At 27.8% G+C, this 19,824-nt stretch overlaps 2 protein-coding genes across 3 annotated transcripts in view; both read right to left on the bottom strand.

The window, feature by feature from the left end:
• LOC101236604 (radical S-adenosyl methionine domain-containing protein 1, mitochondrial) overlaps window positions 1-19,824 on the bottom strand; it is a 79,214-nt gene that overhangs the window by 15,809 nt on the left and 43,581 nt on the right. Inside the window, exons 10-15 of one of the 2 annotated variants that reach the window (XM_065803644.1) lie at window positions 10,532-10,585; window positions 9,067-9,130; window positions 7,921-7,933; window positions 5,617-5,689; window positions 4,201-4,256; window positions 1,708-1,762 (exon numbers count right to left, since the gene is read on the bottom strand). In XM_065803644.1, coding sequence (XP_065659716.1) covers window positions 1,708-1,762; window positions 4,201-4,256; window positions 5,617-5,689; window positions 7,921-7,933; window positions 9,067-9,130; window positions 10,532-10,585 — 315 coding nt within the window. The remainder of the gene's footprint in view (window positions 1-1,707; window positions 1,763-4,200; window positions 4,257-5,616; window positions 5,690-7,920; window positions 7,934-9,066; window positions 9,131-10,531; window positions 10,586-19,824) is intronic. The other variant, XM_065803645.1, reaches the window with a different exon arrangement.
• LOC136084129 (uncharacterized) lies at window positions 15,992-18,010 on the bottom strand. Its single transcript, XM_065804277.1, has 2 exons — window positions 17,291-18,010; window positions 15,992-17,066 (listed from the first exon to the last, which is right to left on the bottom strand). The coding sequence occupies exons 1-2, from the start codon at window positions 17,590-17,592 to the stop codon at window positions 15,992-15,994; spliced, it is 1,377 nt and encodes a 458-aa protein (XP_065660349.1). The 5' UTR covers window positions 17,593-18,010.

The following is a 19,824-nucleotide window of genomic DNA, read 5'->3' as shown; positions in this document are numbered from 1 at the left end:
GCTAAGTCAAAAGTAAATTCCAAAAAATTTAGATTCAGAAGAGAAGTTACAACTATTTTGCATTGGTTTAGATGGAAAGATAGATAAGAACACAAAAATGTACTTAAAAGCAAATAATTCTGAAGGAAAAAATTTCATAATAAAATGTGTTGCCGCAGAGCATCACCTTACTTTTACACATGAGGATGGCAAATATCACGAGATCTACTTGACACACAGAACATTACCCATTGTTGGTGCGACTGGGGATGTTCTTGCTCTTGAGACTTGTAGTATACTTGAAGAATATGGCAGCCTGGAGAGCATTCATGCTATTCTTTTAAACAATACTGCATCAAACACAGGTTGGAGGAGTGGCTTGGTGGTTAATCTGGAAGAGTTGATAGGAAGGAGACTTTACACTATAGGTTGTAGCCTTCAGAGTGAACTCCCACTAAAAGCCCTTTTTAAAAAGTTAGATGGAAAAACAACTGGTCCACAAAATTTAGTAGATCAATTGGGACTAGATGTTAAGAAGAAATTCATAGACAACCTCAAGTAGAGTTTAAAGCAATTCAAACTTCTATCACTGAAGGATATATTTCAGATGAAATATTAAAAGATATTAGTCATGATCAAAGGCTTCTTAACAAATATTGTAAAGGTATTGGATTAGGTAAAGTAGATGACAAACGGGCTAATTGTAAAATAGGTCCACTGAATCATGCTCAATGGTTAACCCTTACTATACCAATTCTTTGTTTATACACTTGAGATATTTCTCTAAACGCAAGTCTGAAAAAGCTTACCCATTATATTGTTAAAGTTTATGCTCCATCATGGTTTCAAATAAAGCAATCTTCCAAATTGCAAGATTCCCCCAGATTCTGTTTTTCACTACTAATCAATTGAATCTTATTAAGTTTGATGATATAAAAAGAATATTAAAAAAAACATATTCAAGGTAATGCTTTCTGTTTGATACCTGCAAATTTTCTCTATGCAATAGTTGAAAATGATGATGAGCAGATCAGAACTCACGGATTTGAGACAACACTCACTCACAGAAAACAGTAAACTTTTTGAAATTAGTAAAAATATTTACTCATTCATTAAAAATAAAGTCTAATATTCAAGACCTTCCCTCTCATTCCCAGAGCGTTGAGAGGTGTGTCAAATTAGTTTCTGAAGCTTCTAACATCGTATATGGATTTGAAGCGACAAATCTACACTAACAAAACTACTTAGCAGAAAAATGCATCAAAGGATTTTGTCAAAAGAACATTATTCTCAATCATACGATGATTTATTTGCTTAATTTGCTTGTTACATTCTTATAATAAATTTTTTTTAAGTTTAACATTGCTTTTTAAACAACTTATTAAACTAATAATGATTACTTATTGGATTTTATTGAGCATTTAATTTGATAATCGATGTAACACAACAAGTGAAAAATTTATACTTAAATATAAATTGGACTTATGACATTTTTGCTTAATAAAACCAAACGATAAACCATATTAATAATTTTAAATACAAATATTTGAGTTATTCCTTGGTGTGTCATTTTTTTTGATTAAAATTTTGTATCGACTTTAAAATTTTGATAAACACCTTCAACTTTTTATTTTTTTGTTTTATATATATAAATACACCTTTCAGTACCTTAGCTGTTACGAAAATTAAAAAAAGTGAAAAATTGATCTACCCTATTGAGCAACATACCTTTTTATCAAGTCCTTTTGATGAACGAAGTGCTAGCAATATAGCTTCTTCACGACTTTAAAAAGAAATACCTTTATTAGAGCTGTTTTAAAAAAAATATATATTATAATCAATATTCAAATATCTTAAAACAATATAAATTAGTTGAAAAAAATTAAAAAACTGACAGTTTTATACAGTCACCCTGTGGTCATGATTTAGGTAGACTAAATAAAACCTGACATTCTGCTTTGCAAAATTTTTAAAGTGAAAAGATCAGTTCTTGAATAATATTTTGGAGGGAGATTTCTTTATATTAAAAACAAGCTGTGTTTTAATTAAATTTTTTATGTTGTACCCAATATTCCATTAATTTGTTTTCTAAATTCCAAAATTTGTAGATTTATTATTATTGTAAAATTGTAATTTCAAATAACCTAAAAAGTTAATTAGATAAATCTCTGTAGAATGAGCTGGGTTTTCAATCCTTTTTACAAACTCAACTTTTTTACTGTCAAGATGTGCTATAACATTTTTAAGATAATAACCTAAACCAGACCAAAATACAGTTTTCATTTTTTCATGATTCTGCCACAGTTTTCATTTTTTTTTTACCAGAATAAAAATAAAATAACGTTTAATACATTCTTTGTTGTAAATGCATTTTTTTGTTGTAAACATGTTTTGTTGTTTATTGTTGCAAGCACATTTTGTTGTTTAGTGTTGTAAACATGTTTTGTTGCTTATCGTTGTAAACATGTATTTTTATTTATTGTAGTAAACACACTTTTTTGTTTATTTTTGTAAACATGTTTTGTTGTTTATTGTTGTAAACATGTTGATTAATTGCCATTTTAGATGAACCATTCACTCATTCCTTTGGCTGAAACAGCCCAAACAATATTTGGCTTAAACTTGGAAATTAAATAACTTTTACATTTTCTGGAAAATACTACTTAGTACTATTTGTCTTGTTTTATCTAAACTGATTGTTACCAGCAAGTGCACAGTATTCCAAACAGTGGACTTTGTTTATTAATCAATGTTGCCCAAATAAATTTAAATTATTCTGATGGATATTTTGTGATGAAAGAGGACACTCTGAAAGATATTTTGTGATGAAAGAAGACATTCTGATAGATGTTTTGTGATGAAAGAGAACATTCTGATAGATATTTTGTAATGAAAGAGGACACTCTGATAGATATTTTGTAATGAAAGAAGGCATTCTTATAGATATCTTGTAATAAAAGAGGACATTCTGATAGATACTGCCATTAACAAATTGTCTCTAATTAGATTTTATCTGAAGATGACACATATTCTGAAATGTTTTTGAAAACTTTTGAAAACTTTCGAATAAATTACAAATTCTAGTACTTCTTTTGATAATTTTTATTGTTTTTGTCATTGACATTCTTTTGTTATCTTTGTATTAAAAAAAAAGAAATACATTTTTTTGTATTTTTGCTATACCCAATAAGAAAGCAAATTTTATACTTTTTTGTTCTTTTAAAATACGAGTTAACTATTCTGCAGCTATTTTTTAATTTTTTGCTTTCAATTTTTTATGTAAGCGTATATGCCCATGAAAACAGCTTTTAAGTTCAGTGTGCACTGTTGCTTAAAGTTTTTTGTACTTGGGTTGGATTTGTTTTAAATGTTTTTTTTTTAAGTTTTTTTATTTTTTTCTTTCAATTTTTTATATTAGCGTATATTTTAATCAATAAAGACATGAATTTGAGACAATTAAACTTTTTTTTTTTGTTAATTCACCAATTATTAAATTGTTAAATCCCCAAGGCCGAGAAGGCCATTACAGACAAAGAGGCTACTTAATTGTGGTTATAACCCTCTCTCAACTCTATAACTCCAAGACGCGAACCTTGACAAACAAGGCCACTGCAAAGAGAAACAAGTTAAGCACAGTACTACCAGGGATGTGATGGGGATTGAACTCAGAACTTTTCACTTATGAAGCCAGCACTTAACCACTACACCACTACTGCATAACCATAACGCTCTACTGCATAACTAAGTGCTCTACCACTAAACCACTACCGCATAACCATACCGGATTTTATTCATTGTTTTTAGCTTTTTCTACTGGTACAGTATAGGTATATTTTTAAGTGACATATATTCCTCTTAAGTATTTTTTCTCTTATTATTAGTATTAGTTCCTCTTTATTTTTACAAGATAACCACTCCTAACTCGTCCTGTTTGACCTTGTTCAGCACCTGTTTGACCTTGTTCAGCACCAGTTTGACCTTGTTCAGCACCAGTTTGACCTTGTTCAGCACCTGTTTGACCTTGTTCAGCACACTTGATTTATCTGTAGACCATTTACTTTTATTACAATTATTTTCATCCAGAACTAAACTACAAATGTTTATTAAACACATATAAAGCACAACTAAATACAAAACACATGTAAGACAAATAATACAAACAAATATATAGTAATATAATTAGGAATAATATCAATATTAACTTGATGAAATTTTATTTACCGTTCAATAATAGTTAGTGTTTTACACAATCTTGTACCATGTTTATCTTTTTGAACCTAAAAATTATACAAGTTATAAGAAATTTATGTTATAGTAAAGTTGAACAATATAACTAAGAATGCTGCAGTAACTTCAGGATGGAAGTATTTTTATTACAAAGGAATTTTTTTAAACAAAAGAAAAGAAATTCAAAAGAAAAACTTTTAAAAAAGTAAAATATAAAAACTAATTATAGAATCAAAATTTTTTAAGAGGATAAATAAAAAATATAAAATGTAAAAAAAATAAAAATAAAAATAAAAAAAGAGAACCTACATATAGAAAAAAAGAATATTTTTATAACATAGTAAAAAATATAATTAAAATAAATATATATTTTTTGTATTTTGGTTTTTGCTGTTTTTGTGCTGCTTCAGTGGATTTGATAAAATGTTTGTAATTTGTTTGTTTAACTATTTATTTATAATTATATGGAAAAAAAGTTTTTTCCATATTTTTTAGTATAACTCCTTTGCATGTTCTCTCTCTAAAAGTTGATGTATTATACTGAAGCCCTACTATTTCAGAATAACACAGATCGTTATTTCAGTTAAATTCATTGAGTCTCTACTTCTAAAAGGTCTCTATTAATTCAACTTAATTTTACTAATTTGATTTAACCATTTTAATATACTTTAACTGATGATGGCTATGATATAGTCAAAGCATGCATTTATGAGATTAATGATTTTTACAAAAATTAAAAAAATTGTCATATTTATAAGAATATTTACTCATTTTGTGCTGAAGAGAAACTTTGGATATATAAATAATGGCCAAATAAAAATAAAGTTAAATAGCTTGTAAAAATAATACAGCAATGTTACTGCAAGGAGTCTATTAAAAATTCCTTCCAGGAATTTCCTTTTGTAAATAATTTATTTATAACAATTTTTTTTGAAATGTGTTATTGAAATTGTTAAATGTTTATACAAATAACATTTTTATATTATTTATCTAAATTCCAATTTGATATAGATGATTTTAAACTGATTTTAGTTTTTTCACAACATGCTGCAACAATATTTGACATTTTTTTATGTATAAATTTTTATATTAGTCCAGAAAAAATAAAGTTATTAATGCAACAGTTTATAGACAACAGTACAAAGCAATAGTTTATAGGTGACAGTACAAAGTAATAGTTTATAGGCAACAGTACAAAGAAATAGTTTATAGTAATTTACATTTGTCAGACATAAAATAATAGAAAAAATCTTTTTTTTTTTTTTTAACTTTTCAAAAAATTAGGGTCAACACTCAAAAATATTAAAAACACAGAAAGTTGTTAATTGTGTTTATTTATTTCTTGAAATTTAAAAAAATTTAGACAAAGAACAAAAAAAAAAAAAAAAAAAATGTAAAACAAAAAACAACCTGTTTTATCCAATCTTCTGGGACAGCAATTTGAACTAGAGCATGTCTGGATGATCCATTAGGTGTATGAAGTCTTTTATCATAAGACAAAAACAAGAATTCAAAATTAAACATTCAAAACTGCTGATTTAAACATTTGTTTCCAAAACAATTTATAGTTTTTACAATTCCAAAAGATTTTTCATTTGTAATTTTTTAAATAAATTAGAATTTGAAATTTTAGAAATTAAGTTTTATCTGTTTTTATTATAAATTTAAAAAATAAAAAAGTAAAAAGTGAAAAATTATTAAAGTTATATACTATACAAGTAGTAGATGAGGCAAAAGCCATCTATGATAAGATTCAGCTGAAACATATGAAAAGACAAACTACTCACAAAAATTTTTTGCTGATTAAGCTAAAATTTCCAGCAATCAAGCAACACCTTTTTTTTTTGGAAAAAGCAGGAGCTCAAAGAATGATATATCTCTTAGTAGATCAACTGTGAAACACATCCACAAGAAATTGAGCAAAGATGAAGAATTACACATTAGGGAGAAATTTGTCCCATCAGAATATTTAGTTTTATGCTGATATATAAGAATTCTTGAAAATACTGAAGGAAAATTATCTGACAGACTTGCTGTTATTCTTTCGGGAAATTTACTAATTTATTACTGCTCTGTTATTTGAGAATATTGAGCACACATGTGCAATACCCAAACATATTTGAAAAACATTACCATGAAAACTAAAACATTACAATGAAAACATTAAAATGAAAGCAATAAAGTTAATGAAAAACAATTTAAAAAAAAAAATATTTATTTTATGCTTACAGTAATTTCATTTCAAGAAACTTTAATCAACTTCTAGAACATTCTAGTATTTTTCAGAACATTCCAAAATATTCTTACCTTCAAAAATATTCTGAAAGTTTCTAGAATGTTTTGGATGGTTTCAGAATGTTTTATTATTAGCACTTTATTTCAAGTAGCAAACAAAACAAAAAAAACTAAACAAGGAACTAGAAAAAATATCAAACTGGCCTATCTGTAAATGCTGATAAAACTGACAAGTATTCCTCATTCAATTCTTTATTTTTCAAAAAGAATTAAGGCAGAGAATAAAAATTTATTGGGTCCACAAGGGGTTGATGTTATAAGTTGTGATTGCCTACAACAAACTCAGATTGAGGAGATCATTCCTTCACTTCATAGTGATTCTTATTACCATGTCTAGAGGCTTAGAAATTTAGTGTTATTGTACATGTACTTAATTTGTCCGGTTTTCTCAGAAGAAGTACAACTACCATAAGATCTCTGCAAATACTCTGCAACTACCATAAGATCTCTGCAAATATTTGCTGTAGCTTATGACTTGAGTATTGCATCTATTCATACATCCCTTTTACTCCTTCAACATGCACATCCAGAATATATGGTTTTACATTGCCATTATGTAACAAGAAGGTTTTGTGGGAATGGAGACTCTTTATAGATTCTTTAATAGAATCTATAAAAAGTCTCCATTTAACTGTTAATTGCTCATAGCCAAGCTCGCAAACAAACCATAAATATTTATGAAGAAATACATATTGACTTCTTTGACATAAAATGTGGACAGTGTTGCATGTCTAGTTCTGAAATGACTCACATTGTTTCACATTGGCAGTGAAGATTCTACTGTTGAGGGCTGGACCATAAAAGCTTTTTTTGGAAAGTGGAAGGATAGGTAAGGTATAGGATAGGTGGAAGGTCTCTAACAAGATTGTTAATATAAGTCTTGATTGAAAAATCTTCTTGTCCAATTCTTTTTTATAAAAAGCATCATCTTGGTCTTCAACATAACACTGAGCATTATCTCCACTGTTGTCACTTGTTAAGATACATTAATAGCACGGATTCTCAGCATCATGCAAGACTGGTTTCAGAGCTGATGGAAAAGATTCATTATAGTTGATTTGTTCTTTGTGGTGAATCCTGCTGTGTTGCATCATGCAGACATAACAATCAGACACATGGTTGGTTGGTTCACCCCATACCATAGATATATAGAAAAGCATTGAGCTTTTCTTTCCAGGAAGCTACAGCTCAGAATAAAATGCAATAAAAATAAACTGTATTAAACTTTTTTAGTAATCTGAAAGAAAAAAAACACTTTATAAAAGATTACATATAACTCTCATCTCATAACATAACATAAGTAAAATATTACATATAGTTCTCATTTCATAACATAAATACTACTATTATTTGATAATTATTAGAATTAAGAAATTATAATAAATATTGAAGGGCTAATGTAATGTTAAAAGTATTTACCTTCCATGAGCACCTATATAATAAAAATCATAATATAAATATTTAAATAATAAAAAAAGTTGAAAATAAAATCAAAAACTTTTATACATTTTTAAATTTTGTTATACTTTTAAACTACTATGACTTAAAAAAAAAAAAGGAGTTGAGCTTAATGAACTACAGTTTCAGGGTTCAAACAATTGAGAAAAAACTCAAAAGAAAAAAAAAACTTTATCAACAGCAATTTTTATTATCCATAGATATAAGCAAGGGATCTGATATTATAAGATATCTTCAGCAACTCTGCCTAACAATTGTTTAAAAAAAAATATCAAAATACAGTGTGCTACTTGTGTAAAACTCACTTGAAATATTATCAAAAAAGATCAAAATAATGAATAAAAAGAAGCATATGTATGACTTGTATGACTTGTATGACTGCATATATGTATGACTGAAGCATATGTATGACTTGTATGACTTGTATGACTGCATATATGTATAACTGAAGCATATGTATGACTTGTATGACTTGTATGACTGCATATATGTATGACTGAAGCATATGTATGACTTGTATGACTGCATATATGTATGACTGAAGCATATGTATGACTTGTATGACTTGTATGACTGCATATATGTATGACTGAAGCATATGTATGACTTGTATGACTTGTATGACTGCATATATGTATGACTGAAGATAAATTTATTTACAAGCTAGTTTTTATATTTAGTATCATTAAAACTTTAATTAAAATAATTTTAATTAACATTAAAAGTTTTTGTATGCCAAAATGCTCTTTGCTTGAAATACTTCAGCCACACGCAAAAATAAACATGGTTATTTAAAAAAAAAATTAAAAACTTAAATAAAGTTTTTTTTTTTAAATGATAGACTGCTTGCCCAAACCAAACACTTAGTCAATGTAGCAGCACTCCCTTGTAGCTGCAGAATATAAGATAGTCAGTGTAACAACACTCCTTTGTAGCAGCAGGCTATAAGATAGTCAATATAGCAACACTCCGCTTCATTATCCAGTAAATAATGTCTTGTATTCACAGACATTTATTTACTGGATAATAAAACAAATAAAACAAAGCTATAAAATTATAAAACACTGACTATTAAAAACAAAACAAAAAAGAAAAAATCAATTTAACCTGGTCCAATCCCAATATAATCTTCACCTTGCCAATAAGATAGATTATGACAGCATTCAAATCCCTAAATTTTATTTAAATAAACAAAATTATATTTAATATCCCTATCTAAACCTTTACTGAGGGACTTAACTAATATGGTACATGAAACAAGTTAAGCACAGTACTACCAGGGAATCTGGTGGGGATTGAACTTGAAACCTCTCAATTACAAAGCCAGCACCCTACTATTACAACACAGCCACATAAGATTAGATTAGATGCATAATGCACAAAATGTTACTTGATACATGTTACATGCAGTCCTAACCTTTATAAGACAATAACGTCTGGTTTTGTTATATATATAAAATATTAATAGACCACCTTGGTTATTAACAAAATACTTAAATGATTTAGTTTTTTTTTATGTCTACACTATTAGTGCAAATAATGTTTAATCTATGCAATATCAGTTCAACACTAGAGGAAGAGTAAAGAGAGCTGCAAGAAATTCAGTTATTATTTGGGTGAATGGCCACAAAGATAAATTAACACAAGATCTTCATTAGAAAACTAATAAGCTGTATTTAAGATTTTGTCCACATTTAAGATATTTTTTTTTGCAAACAATGTTATAAATAATAATATTATTATTATTAAAAAACGTTAACTGTCATAAAATAACAAAAAATTCTAACAGTTAAAAAAGTTAAAAATCTTAGTAAAGATAATCACAAGACGAGAGTACCTTACCTAATGAGAACACCTTACCTAACTTTGTGAATATATTAGATAATATTAAACATTTTTATTTGCTGATTTATATTAAGAACTTATATATTTAAACTTTGGAATTTGGTTAACAACTTATTCACCATCATCATCATCATCATCATCATCATCATCATCATCATCATCATCATCATCATCGTCATCGTCATTGTCATTGTCATCATCATCATCATCATCATCATCATCATCATCATCATCATCATCATCATCATCATCATCATCATCATCGTCATCGTCATCGTCATCATCATCATCATCATCATCATCATCATCATCATCATCATCATCATCATCATCATCATCATCATCATCATCATCATCATCAACATCATCATCATCAGCATCATTATCATCATCGCACAGAATTATTACAATTTTAAGATTCAAAGAATGAAAGTAGAGATTTCTAGATTTTGAGATTAAGAAAGCTTGTCTTATTTATGATCATACTTGAGATGATTTTCATTAAGATCTTTCAAAGTTTTTTATTAAAAGATTTCTATGAGGTGGAGATTTTGAGATTTCTAAAAAGTGCTAAGGTGAGATTTCAAGCTTTCCATATTCAATAAATTTAGATTAACATTGTTCTGGAATTAAAAAAATATATAAAAAAAATTTGGAACATTTTTTACAAGCCACAAAAATTATCACCACTTTTCTCAATAAAATCTTCAAGTATTCAAAAAATTACTTGTTCAGCAAAATTAGAAACTTCATATCTTTTTATTGATTTTTCTTCTAACATCTAAAATTTAAAAAACTTCTTATAACTAGGGTTTCTGAACACTGTTTAGCAGTAACAGTAAAACAACTGTTTTTTTACAAAAAAACAAAAACAGCAAACAGCTGTTTTTTTAATGATTTTTTTTAACTGTTTTTTTAATTGAAATTAAAGCGACAAAAATTAAAAACCGGAACTTTTTTGAGTTTTAACTGAATAAAGTTTTATTCAAACCTGAAAATGTTCGAATTTTTTTATTTGAACACTTTCAGATAAAAGTTTAATTATTTATATTTTAAAAATTAACAATTGCTAAGAGAAAAGTTTCTTTATTAACAACATAACCACGCATTTATTAAAGCAATTTAAATGGTAATTTAATTTGATTTATTTTTCAATATCAATTTTATAAATAGTTTAAAATATAGGATAAGTAACTTTAATAAATATTTTAGTTCAGTAATTATAATTTTTTTATAAAAAAAACTAAGCATACAGGCAAGTACTAAGGAGTTTCCTAATTTAATAGTTCTATTTTACTTATCTAGTACTAAAAGTTTCTTAAAGGTTTCTTAAGAGTTTCTTCAGAGTTATAAATAGGGCTTCTAGCACCAGTTTCTTATTTACATTGACTTAAAAATAAATGCATAGTTACTAGTTATGAATTAGTTTTTAATAGTGGGTAAAATGGCTACTTAATATCCTTACTTTCTATTGATATAATTAGCAATGTCAGTCTGGATATACGCAACAAAACAGAAAAATCCAATTACAAAAGAGTTGGAAGGACAGTGTCAGCATTGTAACAAAATAATAAAATGCTCAGGAATTCTACAACTACCTTAAAAAATCACTTAAAAAGTCACGGACTTTGTTTAGATAAAGCAACAGAATCAATCATTCTAACAGATAAGAGACAAGCAAGAAGATACAAAAAACTGTTGTCGACTTCTTTGCGCAAAAGCTTCAAAATATTGTTTCTGATTTGGCTATGGATGGCATTTCAGTTCGAGCTATAACCAGAAATAAATACATTTGTCAGCCAATAGCTTGAGATGGATTTAAACTCCCTGCAAACGAAAGTGATGTAATGAAACTTTTGCACAGAGATTTTGATGAAAAGCAAAAAAAAAAAAGATTGACACAATAAAATTAAAAGTAGCCAATAAAGTGAAATTTAGAATGACTGTCGATGAGGTTACTACTTTAAGAGGACAAAGATATTGTGGAGTTAATATTCATGATAAAATTGACAATATCACGTATAAAACAGGATTAATTCGAATTTTGGGTTCACGCAGTGCGCTTGATATGGTTGAAATAATGAAACAACATCTAAATGTGTTTGGAATATCAATGGAAAAAGATTTGGTTGCACCTAATCAGGATGGAGCATCTGTAAACAAGAAGTATATTCAAAATTTAGATGTTATTAGTCAATTTTGCCTTAATCATGGTATACATCTTGGAGTATGTGACACACTTTATATGAAAAACATAATATTGAAGATTTAGGCAACCCTGTGATGATGATAACAATAAAAATTATTCTTTTGACTAAGGCACCAATTTTGAATTTATAAATGATGATTGCGAAGATTATATTGACTGCAATAATTTACATACGAACTCACGCAAACTGATAAAATACATCAAACTGTCAAGTGTTCGAAATCAAGTTTTTCAATCAAAAGTTAAGGCTCTACTTGGAAAAGAAATTGAACTTCATCTTGATGTAAAAACTCGTTGGAACACAATACCAATAATACTTGAGCCATTGATAAAGACAGAGACGACAATTCAAGAAACTTTATTAAAATTTAAGACAGATATAAGTTTAGCCAACAATGTAGACTTCCATACCTTGAAAGGTTTACTAGAGGCAATGAAACCCATTAAACTTGCTATAGAGAATCTTAATAGAGAAGATGCAATCAAGAGTTTGAGAAACTTTCTTTAGTTAACAGTGAAATTAGCAAAAAAATTGATGGATAATTTCAGAATTAGAGTTGATGAACGCCTGAATACAGATGTCATGGATTTATTACACTGTCTAAAGAACTCTACAATAACCCCATCCAGAGATACGATAACTTTTGCAGGAATGTTGGCATCTTGACTTTTTGTTGTTCATGGCGTTAATATTATTAAAACAACTTCCAGTAAGATAAAATTTTAACTCTACAAGAGGAACTGAATGTGTTGCTGAAGAAAAATGAAACACCAATAGTGCCTTCTGGACAGGACAATTTTAGGTGGTTAAAAACTGAATTTGCTCTTTTTAAGAATACAGGCCAGCATACTGAAAACTTACAAAAGCTTTATGATGCATTATTAATAATTAAGCCCACATCTACAGATGTTGAAAGTGTTTTCTCTGTGTGTGCCAACTTTTGTACAAAGATAAGATCACGACTTTCAGATAAGTCATTATCAGCTCTTGTGTTTTTGAAATACTATTATAAAATGTAAAATTTATGTTAGGATATATATTATTAGAAAAAATTTTACTCTTGCCTGCGTAATACAAGGAGGGTGGGTGGGGGTAATAAAGGAGGGGAGGGGGAGGTACAATTTTCAAAAACAGTAAAACAACTGTTGTCAGCTGTTTTTTAAAAACCACTGTTTTTCAGAAACCCTACTTATAACAAAATAATATTGTTAATAAAATATTTTATAAATACTCTTATTTTATGAATATCAACAACACCATAGCATGTGTTGAATGTGTTGAATATTTACAACGCCATAACATGTGTTGAATAAGTTTTCATTTTAGTTATCTTATTAAAAGTTTAAAAAATTTGTTTTGATGTTTAATGTAATCATTTTATTTAGAAAATGTTTGTTTTGATGTTTAAGTAATCATTTTATTTAGAAAACGTTTGTTTTGATGTTCAATGTAATCATTTTATTTAGAAAACGTTTGTTTTGATGTCTAACGTAATCATTTTATTTAGAAAACGTTTGTTTTGATGTTTAATGTAATCATTTTATTTAGAAAACGTTTGTTTTGATGTCTAATGTAATCATTTTATTTAGAAAACGTTTGTTTTGATGTTTAATGTAATCATTTTATTTAGAAAACGTTTGTTTTGATGCTTAATGTAATTATTTTATTTAGAATTTAAATAAAATATTTGTTTTGATGTTTAATGTAATTATTTTATTTAGAATTTAAATAAAATATTTGCTTTGATGTTTAATGTAATCATTTTATTTAGAATTTAAATAAAACTTTTGTTTTTCTGTTTTTATTCTAATTATTTTGTTTAAAATTTATATAAAATATTTTTTATTTATTTGCCTTTTTATTTTAATCAAGAAAGTTTTAGTTTTATCAAGAATTTAGATAAAATTTGTTTTGTCTTTTTTTTTAATTATTTTATGCTGTTTCTAATAGATTTTATATAGCAAATGAAGATGAATTTTTAAAATGGTGCGTGCCAATCTAAAAACGACCATCCAGTCAGCATTTGCCATATATATATATATATATATATATATATATATATATATATATATATATATATATATATATATATATATATATACATATATATATATATACATATATATATATTAGGGTGTTTCATATTTTATCAATTTTCGAAATCGAACTCGCGAATCGACTTATAAATTGACTATTTGTATAAAAATAAGTTTGAGCAAAAAAAAAAAAAAAGGTTAATTTTTAAGGTCCCCGCCAGTTCGATTTTGGGCCAAAAATGATGGGTGTTTTAAAGGCCTGGCAGGGACCTTAAAATTTATCGAAATTTTTTTTTTATTCTTTTAAATGTTATATGTTGGATTGAATATTAATCACATAAATGGAGCATGTTGAAAAAATTAAGAAATTAGTCTACAGAATCTTTTAAAATTGGTGAAAAATCCAAATTTTCCATCTTAAAAATCTATTTTATCACTCAATCGCGTATAAAAAACATTTTTGATTTTCTAATAAACTGTTTCCAGACGCGGAAAAATCAATAACCTAGATTTTTTTAATAATAGTGTCAAATGAGGTATATACAGGTCTAAAAAAAAATTTCTTTTATCCTTCGAGGTAACCTAACCCTTACGCTAACCTTAATAGCCTAATAACAATTGTTTATTTTAGTTATTTTTATAATAAAAAAGACTTAATGAACTTACTGCAACATTGTTAAAAGTGGTATTGTTGTTATTAGTTTTATTGCCTCAAGATTAGAAAGTATATGGTAGCTTTTCAACTTTAAATGATTTTCTTGGTATTGTTGCAAAGTTTTTTTTGGTTTTGTAAAAAATAAAAAATAAAAAAGAATGATATGTTTAAATATAATTAAATAAAAAATACATATTTACAAATCAATATTACATCATTAAATAAAAGTCATCATTTAAAAACTATATTATCTATTTTGCAATTGCTTGATATGCTAATTGCAAATCTTCTTTAGTCTTTGCCTTGTTAAGGTTTTCTCTCCTTTGGTGAATAGCTAGCAGTAAGTCCTGACGATCGTCTTCATTGTGAACGTTATTTACAAAGTCTGATACAACTTTAATAGATCTTTCAGAAACGTCGTTAACCACTGCAAGGTTGGAAACAAACTGGGAAAAAATCTTAAACTGTTCAATATACTCCCATAGTGGTGCCGGGCTGTTTAACCAAAGTTTATTATTTAGCTTAGTAAGGTTTAACAAACTAAATATGAACCAAGAGTTTTCTCCCACTAGTTGGGCAATACTTGGTGGTTTTTCTAGGTTAAAGTTAAGAGTTTTTAACAAATTTAATTTTTCGGAATGCCAAAAAAATTCAGGAACTGGTTTTGAAAAGACCATTTTTGCAACTTCTTCTCTCTCTGCAACAGAAATACCTTGGTCTAGAAGAGCCAGCGGAATTAAAGTTTCATCAAGGTACCATAAATGTGATTCCATTGAAACCATTGTGGCATCAATTCCATTTAAAATTGTTTCAGAATTCTGAACATATTGTTCTACGTAACCTCTATATTTTGTCATTTGCCAATAGGCTTTTATATCTTGGTAAGGCGCAGCGTAAGGTAAAGAGGTTTTTAAAAACCAGACGGTATAAAAGATTGAGATAAACTCAGCAGTAGACTGCACTTCGTTCTTTTGATCGTCTGTCAATTCATAAGACAGTTGCAAACTCAATATCCGAATCTTGAGATAATAAATAGCTTTGGACATAAAACGTGCATGAGACACGCACCCTGGAGCTTAAATTTTAAAATCTCTTTCAGGACATAAGTACATTAGGGTTAGTTTCAATAACTCCTTGTAGTCTCCTCTGGGAAAAGTGTTTTTTTTTAGAGCAATCTCGCAATATTTTACAGCATCGAGTTTATGGATTTCTAAGAAAGTGGTAGCAATAGATTGAGTGTCATATTTTACAAACTTTGAAGAGTCAATGCTACTTTTAATGTCATTCTAGTTTAATTGGAACCGTTTAAACATTAGGTTTTCTGGAGATTTAGTTTTTCCACTGCACTGTCTTTCACAGAAGTGTTTTAGATGTAACTCATAAACATGCCTCCTGCAAGCCAACTCTAGTAGAATTGAGTTTTGTTTATGACTAAACCTGACATTTGTACCAGAAAGTCTTCCTGTATTTGTAGCTGTTGTATCAAAACATAAACCTTTCACGTCATCACATATTCCATACTCATCCAGTATTTTAACTAAAGCATCGTATTGAGCTTGTCCAGTACCACGATCAATTGCTGGAATGCCAAGGAGCTTCATTTTACCATCAATATTTACCGAGACCGCAAATCGATCTCTTTTTGATTTTATACCTTCTGTGATGTCTTCGATAATTTTTCCATCAAAATGTGCTATTATGGGAAAAGTAGCTTTAGCCGTAGCAATTTTTACATTTTTCTTATATTGTTCAGCATTTTCCCGAAGAGATTTTTTTTGAGCTCGCCAATTAGTTGAATGAGACACTGAAAAATCAGCCACATTTCCGCCTGAACTTACGATTAAATCCGTACATACATGCACTAGATCTCTTGATGAAATATTTTTTGAGACTGATGTCATGGCAATATCTTTAACAAAACCTTTCCTTAACTCTTGTTTTGCGTTACTTGGGCCGGGTTGCAATAAATCAAAAGAAATATCTGATTCTGTACTCACGTCACTGATATCTGAGAGAAGCTCTAGATCTGTAGTTGATTCGTCTATTTGGGGTAACTGTTTAATATTACAACTTTTTAAAGGCTTCTTATCTTTATTTACCGTTTTATATCTCATGTCTTTGCTCCCCAAAGTCATTAGATGACTGGACTTTTGGTCTTTTAAAAATTGGATATCAACATAGTATGAAAGTTTATCAAGGCTCGTTTTTTTTAAGATTTCCTTAATATTATCTTTACCAATCCAAAATACCTGCTCCCCCTTCTTTTTGAATTCTTCCCTAGATTTCTCTGCTGCTTTAGAGTCTTTATTCTTACTTTTCTTTAATGTCTCCCAACTATCGATTAAACGAGTAATATTATTCCTGAAAAAATTAAGATAATACATTAAATAAAATAGAAATATTAACTTTAAGATGCACCTTATATTTTGCATTATTAAGCTATAATCCACACGTAATAACAACTAAAAAAATTAGTTGCAGTGGTACTACAAAAAAACCTTAATCATCTACTAGCTTATTAAGTTTGAATGATTATACAAATTTATAATAACTATCTTATTATAAATTGAAATTATAAAACTTACCTTATAGATTTATCCGTTAATAATCCATCTTTATAACCTCCGTCTAACCATGGTTTTTTTACTGCAAAAAGAATACAGTTGTCAGGGCAATTGACAAGTCCGGAGCACTTTGCGAATTTATCGGGCCCATCAGTACAACCAATAAACCTTTTGGATGGAGTTAACTTGTTACTAGATCTTTTAAACTGAAAGTTAAGAATTAATTCTTTATTTGTTGCAAAAGTTATCTGAGTTAAGTTTTCTATCAGGCTTTCTTCTTCAAATAAATAAGCTCTAGCTTTTAGTCTCGTAATTTTAGCCATTTTGAATATTATTTAAAAAAATATTAAAGCACTTATTATTAGTAACGCAAATTTAGTTTAAATACTTTGTCTTCGCATTGGAAAGTAGTTGTTAAATTTTAAATTATTATTTAAGTACCTTGGTATATACATTTTCTAAAAATATTTTCCGATCAAATTTCCGGATTTTCAATTTATTGCTCTCTAATGTTTATTAAGTAGGGGCCATTAAGGTTAGTGTCCGGGGCATGTTACTCCATGGATCCAATTATTATTTTTTTAGACTTCATTTAACACTAATAAAAAAACTATTCAAATTATAGTTTTTTCCGGGTTTGGAAACAGTTTATTAGGGTATAAAAAAAGTTTTTTATACGCCACCGAGTAATAAAATAGGTTTTTGTGAAAGAAAATTTGGATTTTTCACCAATTTCAAAATATTATGTAGACTAATTTCTTTATTTTTTCGACATGCTCCTTTTATGTGATAAACATTCAATCCAACATATAACATTTAAAAAAAAAAGAAGATAAATTTAGATAAATTTTAAGGTCCCCGCCAGGCGTTTAAAACACCCGACAATTTTGGCCCAAAATCGAACTGGCGGGGACCCTAAAAATTAAATTTTTTTAATTTTTTTTTGCTCAAACTTATTTTTATACAAATAGTCAATTTATAAATCGATTCGCAAGTTCGATTTCAAAAATTGATAAAATATGAAACACCCTAATATATATATATACATATATATATACATATATATATATATATATATATATACATATATATATATATTTATATATATATATATATATATGTATATATATATATATATATATATATATATATATATATATATATATATATATATATATAATATATATATATATATATATATATATATATATATTAGGGGTATAAAATAAAAAATAACTTTAAGATTTTCATATGAGCATGTCACCTAGTTATGATCTTTTATATTTTGAAAAAATATAAAAGATCATAACTAATTTGAAATTTTTCAACAATAGACAAAAGATCGGTGCCAAGAATAATAGGAAACTTGATTAAAAAGAGACAAATAGGAATCAAAAAACTAGGTAACTAGTTTTGATGGTAGATATAACAAAAGAGGATGGACTTTGGTTGCATTCTGAAGATAAAAATCTTTATTTAAAACAATTAGAGACATCAGTCATACAGTGAGATATACTACAATGAAGCCTGATGATCTTAAAAAAATCTTTCAAAGAATTAAAATTGGAAACGTTCCATCAATGCTATCAACTTCAATTCTGAATGAATACAGAGAGGAACAAAAGTAGTAATGAGTCAGTAAGTGACAGTGGCAGTTATTATGAACCCTCAATAAATATTAATAAACAGAAAATTAATCAGAGGACTATCTAAGCTGTTAAATTGGTTTGTCAAGCAAAGCTAAGTACACGAAAAGCTGCCACAGTGTTTCAACAACTTAAGATTGCTAGTGTCAAATTTCCTGTACCAACTCAATTAAGCAATCTATATGGCAGTCATCAGTGAAGGTAAAAAGTTACGAGATACATTGAGAAAAGAACCAAAGGTTAAGAATCAGTGTTTGCATTTTGATGGAAAAAAGATAGCTGGGGTGGAACATCAAGTTATCGTGATAAAGAACAATAAAAAAGAGGTTGGGCTAAAGCCAATTATTATACATTTGAAGAATGGAAAGTTAGAGACATTTTTTGAAGGACTTCGTGAACTTTTGAATGAATATGATTTATGGGGATCTATAAAAATGATCGTGACAGATACTACAAATGTTAACACTGGGATAACAAGTGGCATGATAATGAGATTAATGACACATTTTGAAAGTGTTGGCTTTAACAAACCTATCTTTTTTTGTTGTCAACACCATATAATAGATTGATTATTAAAGTTATGACTGGTTAAATTTTTTGGAGGTAATACCACCTGAATGGATTGGATATCACCTGAACTGTCATATTATTTTGTTGAAGCAATATATAGTAAATATGACTATTTAACATTGAACTTTGACAATAGTCAAAGCATACAACTGAAGGAGAACTTAAATGGAAAGATGACTATCAATAATTGGAGGAAGCCATTAAAGATCATCCAAAGGCAATACATTCAAAGGCAATACATTAAAGATCATCCAAGTATCAATACACTCATAAAGTTTTGATATGAAGGTGTGGTATTTCTTCGTCTATAAATATGCAAAGATCCAACATTTGTGCCGA

This window comes from Hydra vulgaris, chromosome 08, assembly GCF_038396675.1.
Source record: "Hydra vulgaris chromosome 08, alternate assembly HydraT2T_AEP".
NCBI lineage: Eukaryota > Metazoa > Cnidaria > Hydrozoa > Anthoathecata > Hydridae > Hydra > Hydra vulgaris.
This window is presented reverse-complemented; position numbering and strand designations above follow the sequence as displayed.

Excerpts from the sequence above, each read along its gene's own strand:
- LOC136084129 (XM_065804277.1), bottom strand. The coding sequence starts at position 17,592 with ATGGCTAAAATTACGAGACTAAAAGCTAGAGCTTATTTATTTGAAGAA. Across the intron at positions 17,067-17,290 it reads TTAACGGATAAATCTATAAG|GAATAATATTACTCGTTTAA; the intron begins GTAAGTTTTATA and ends TAATTTTTTCAG.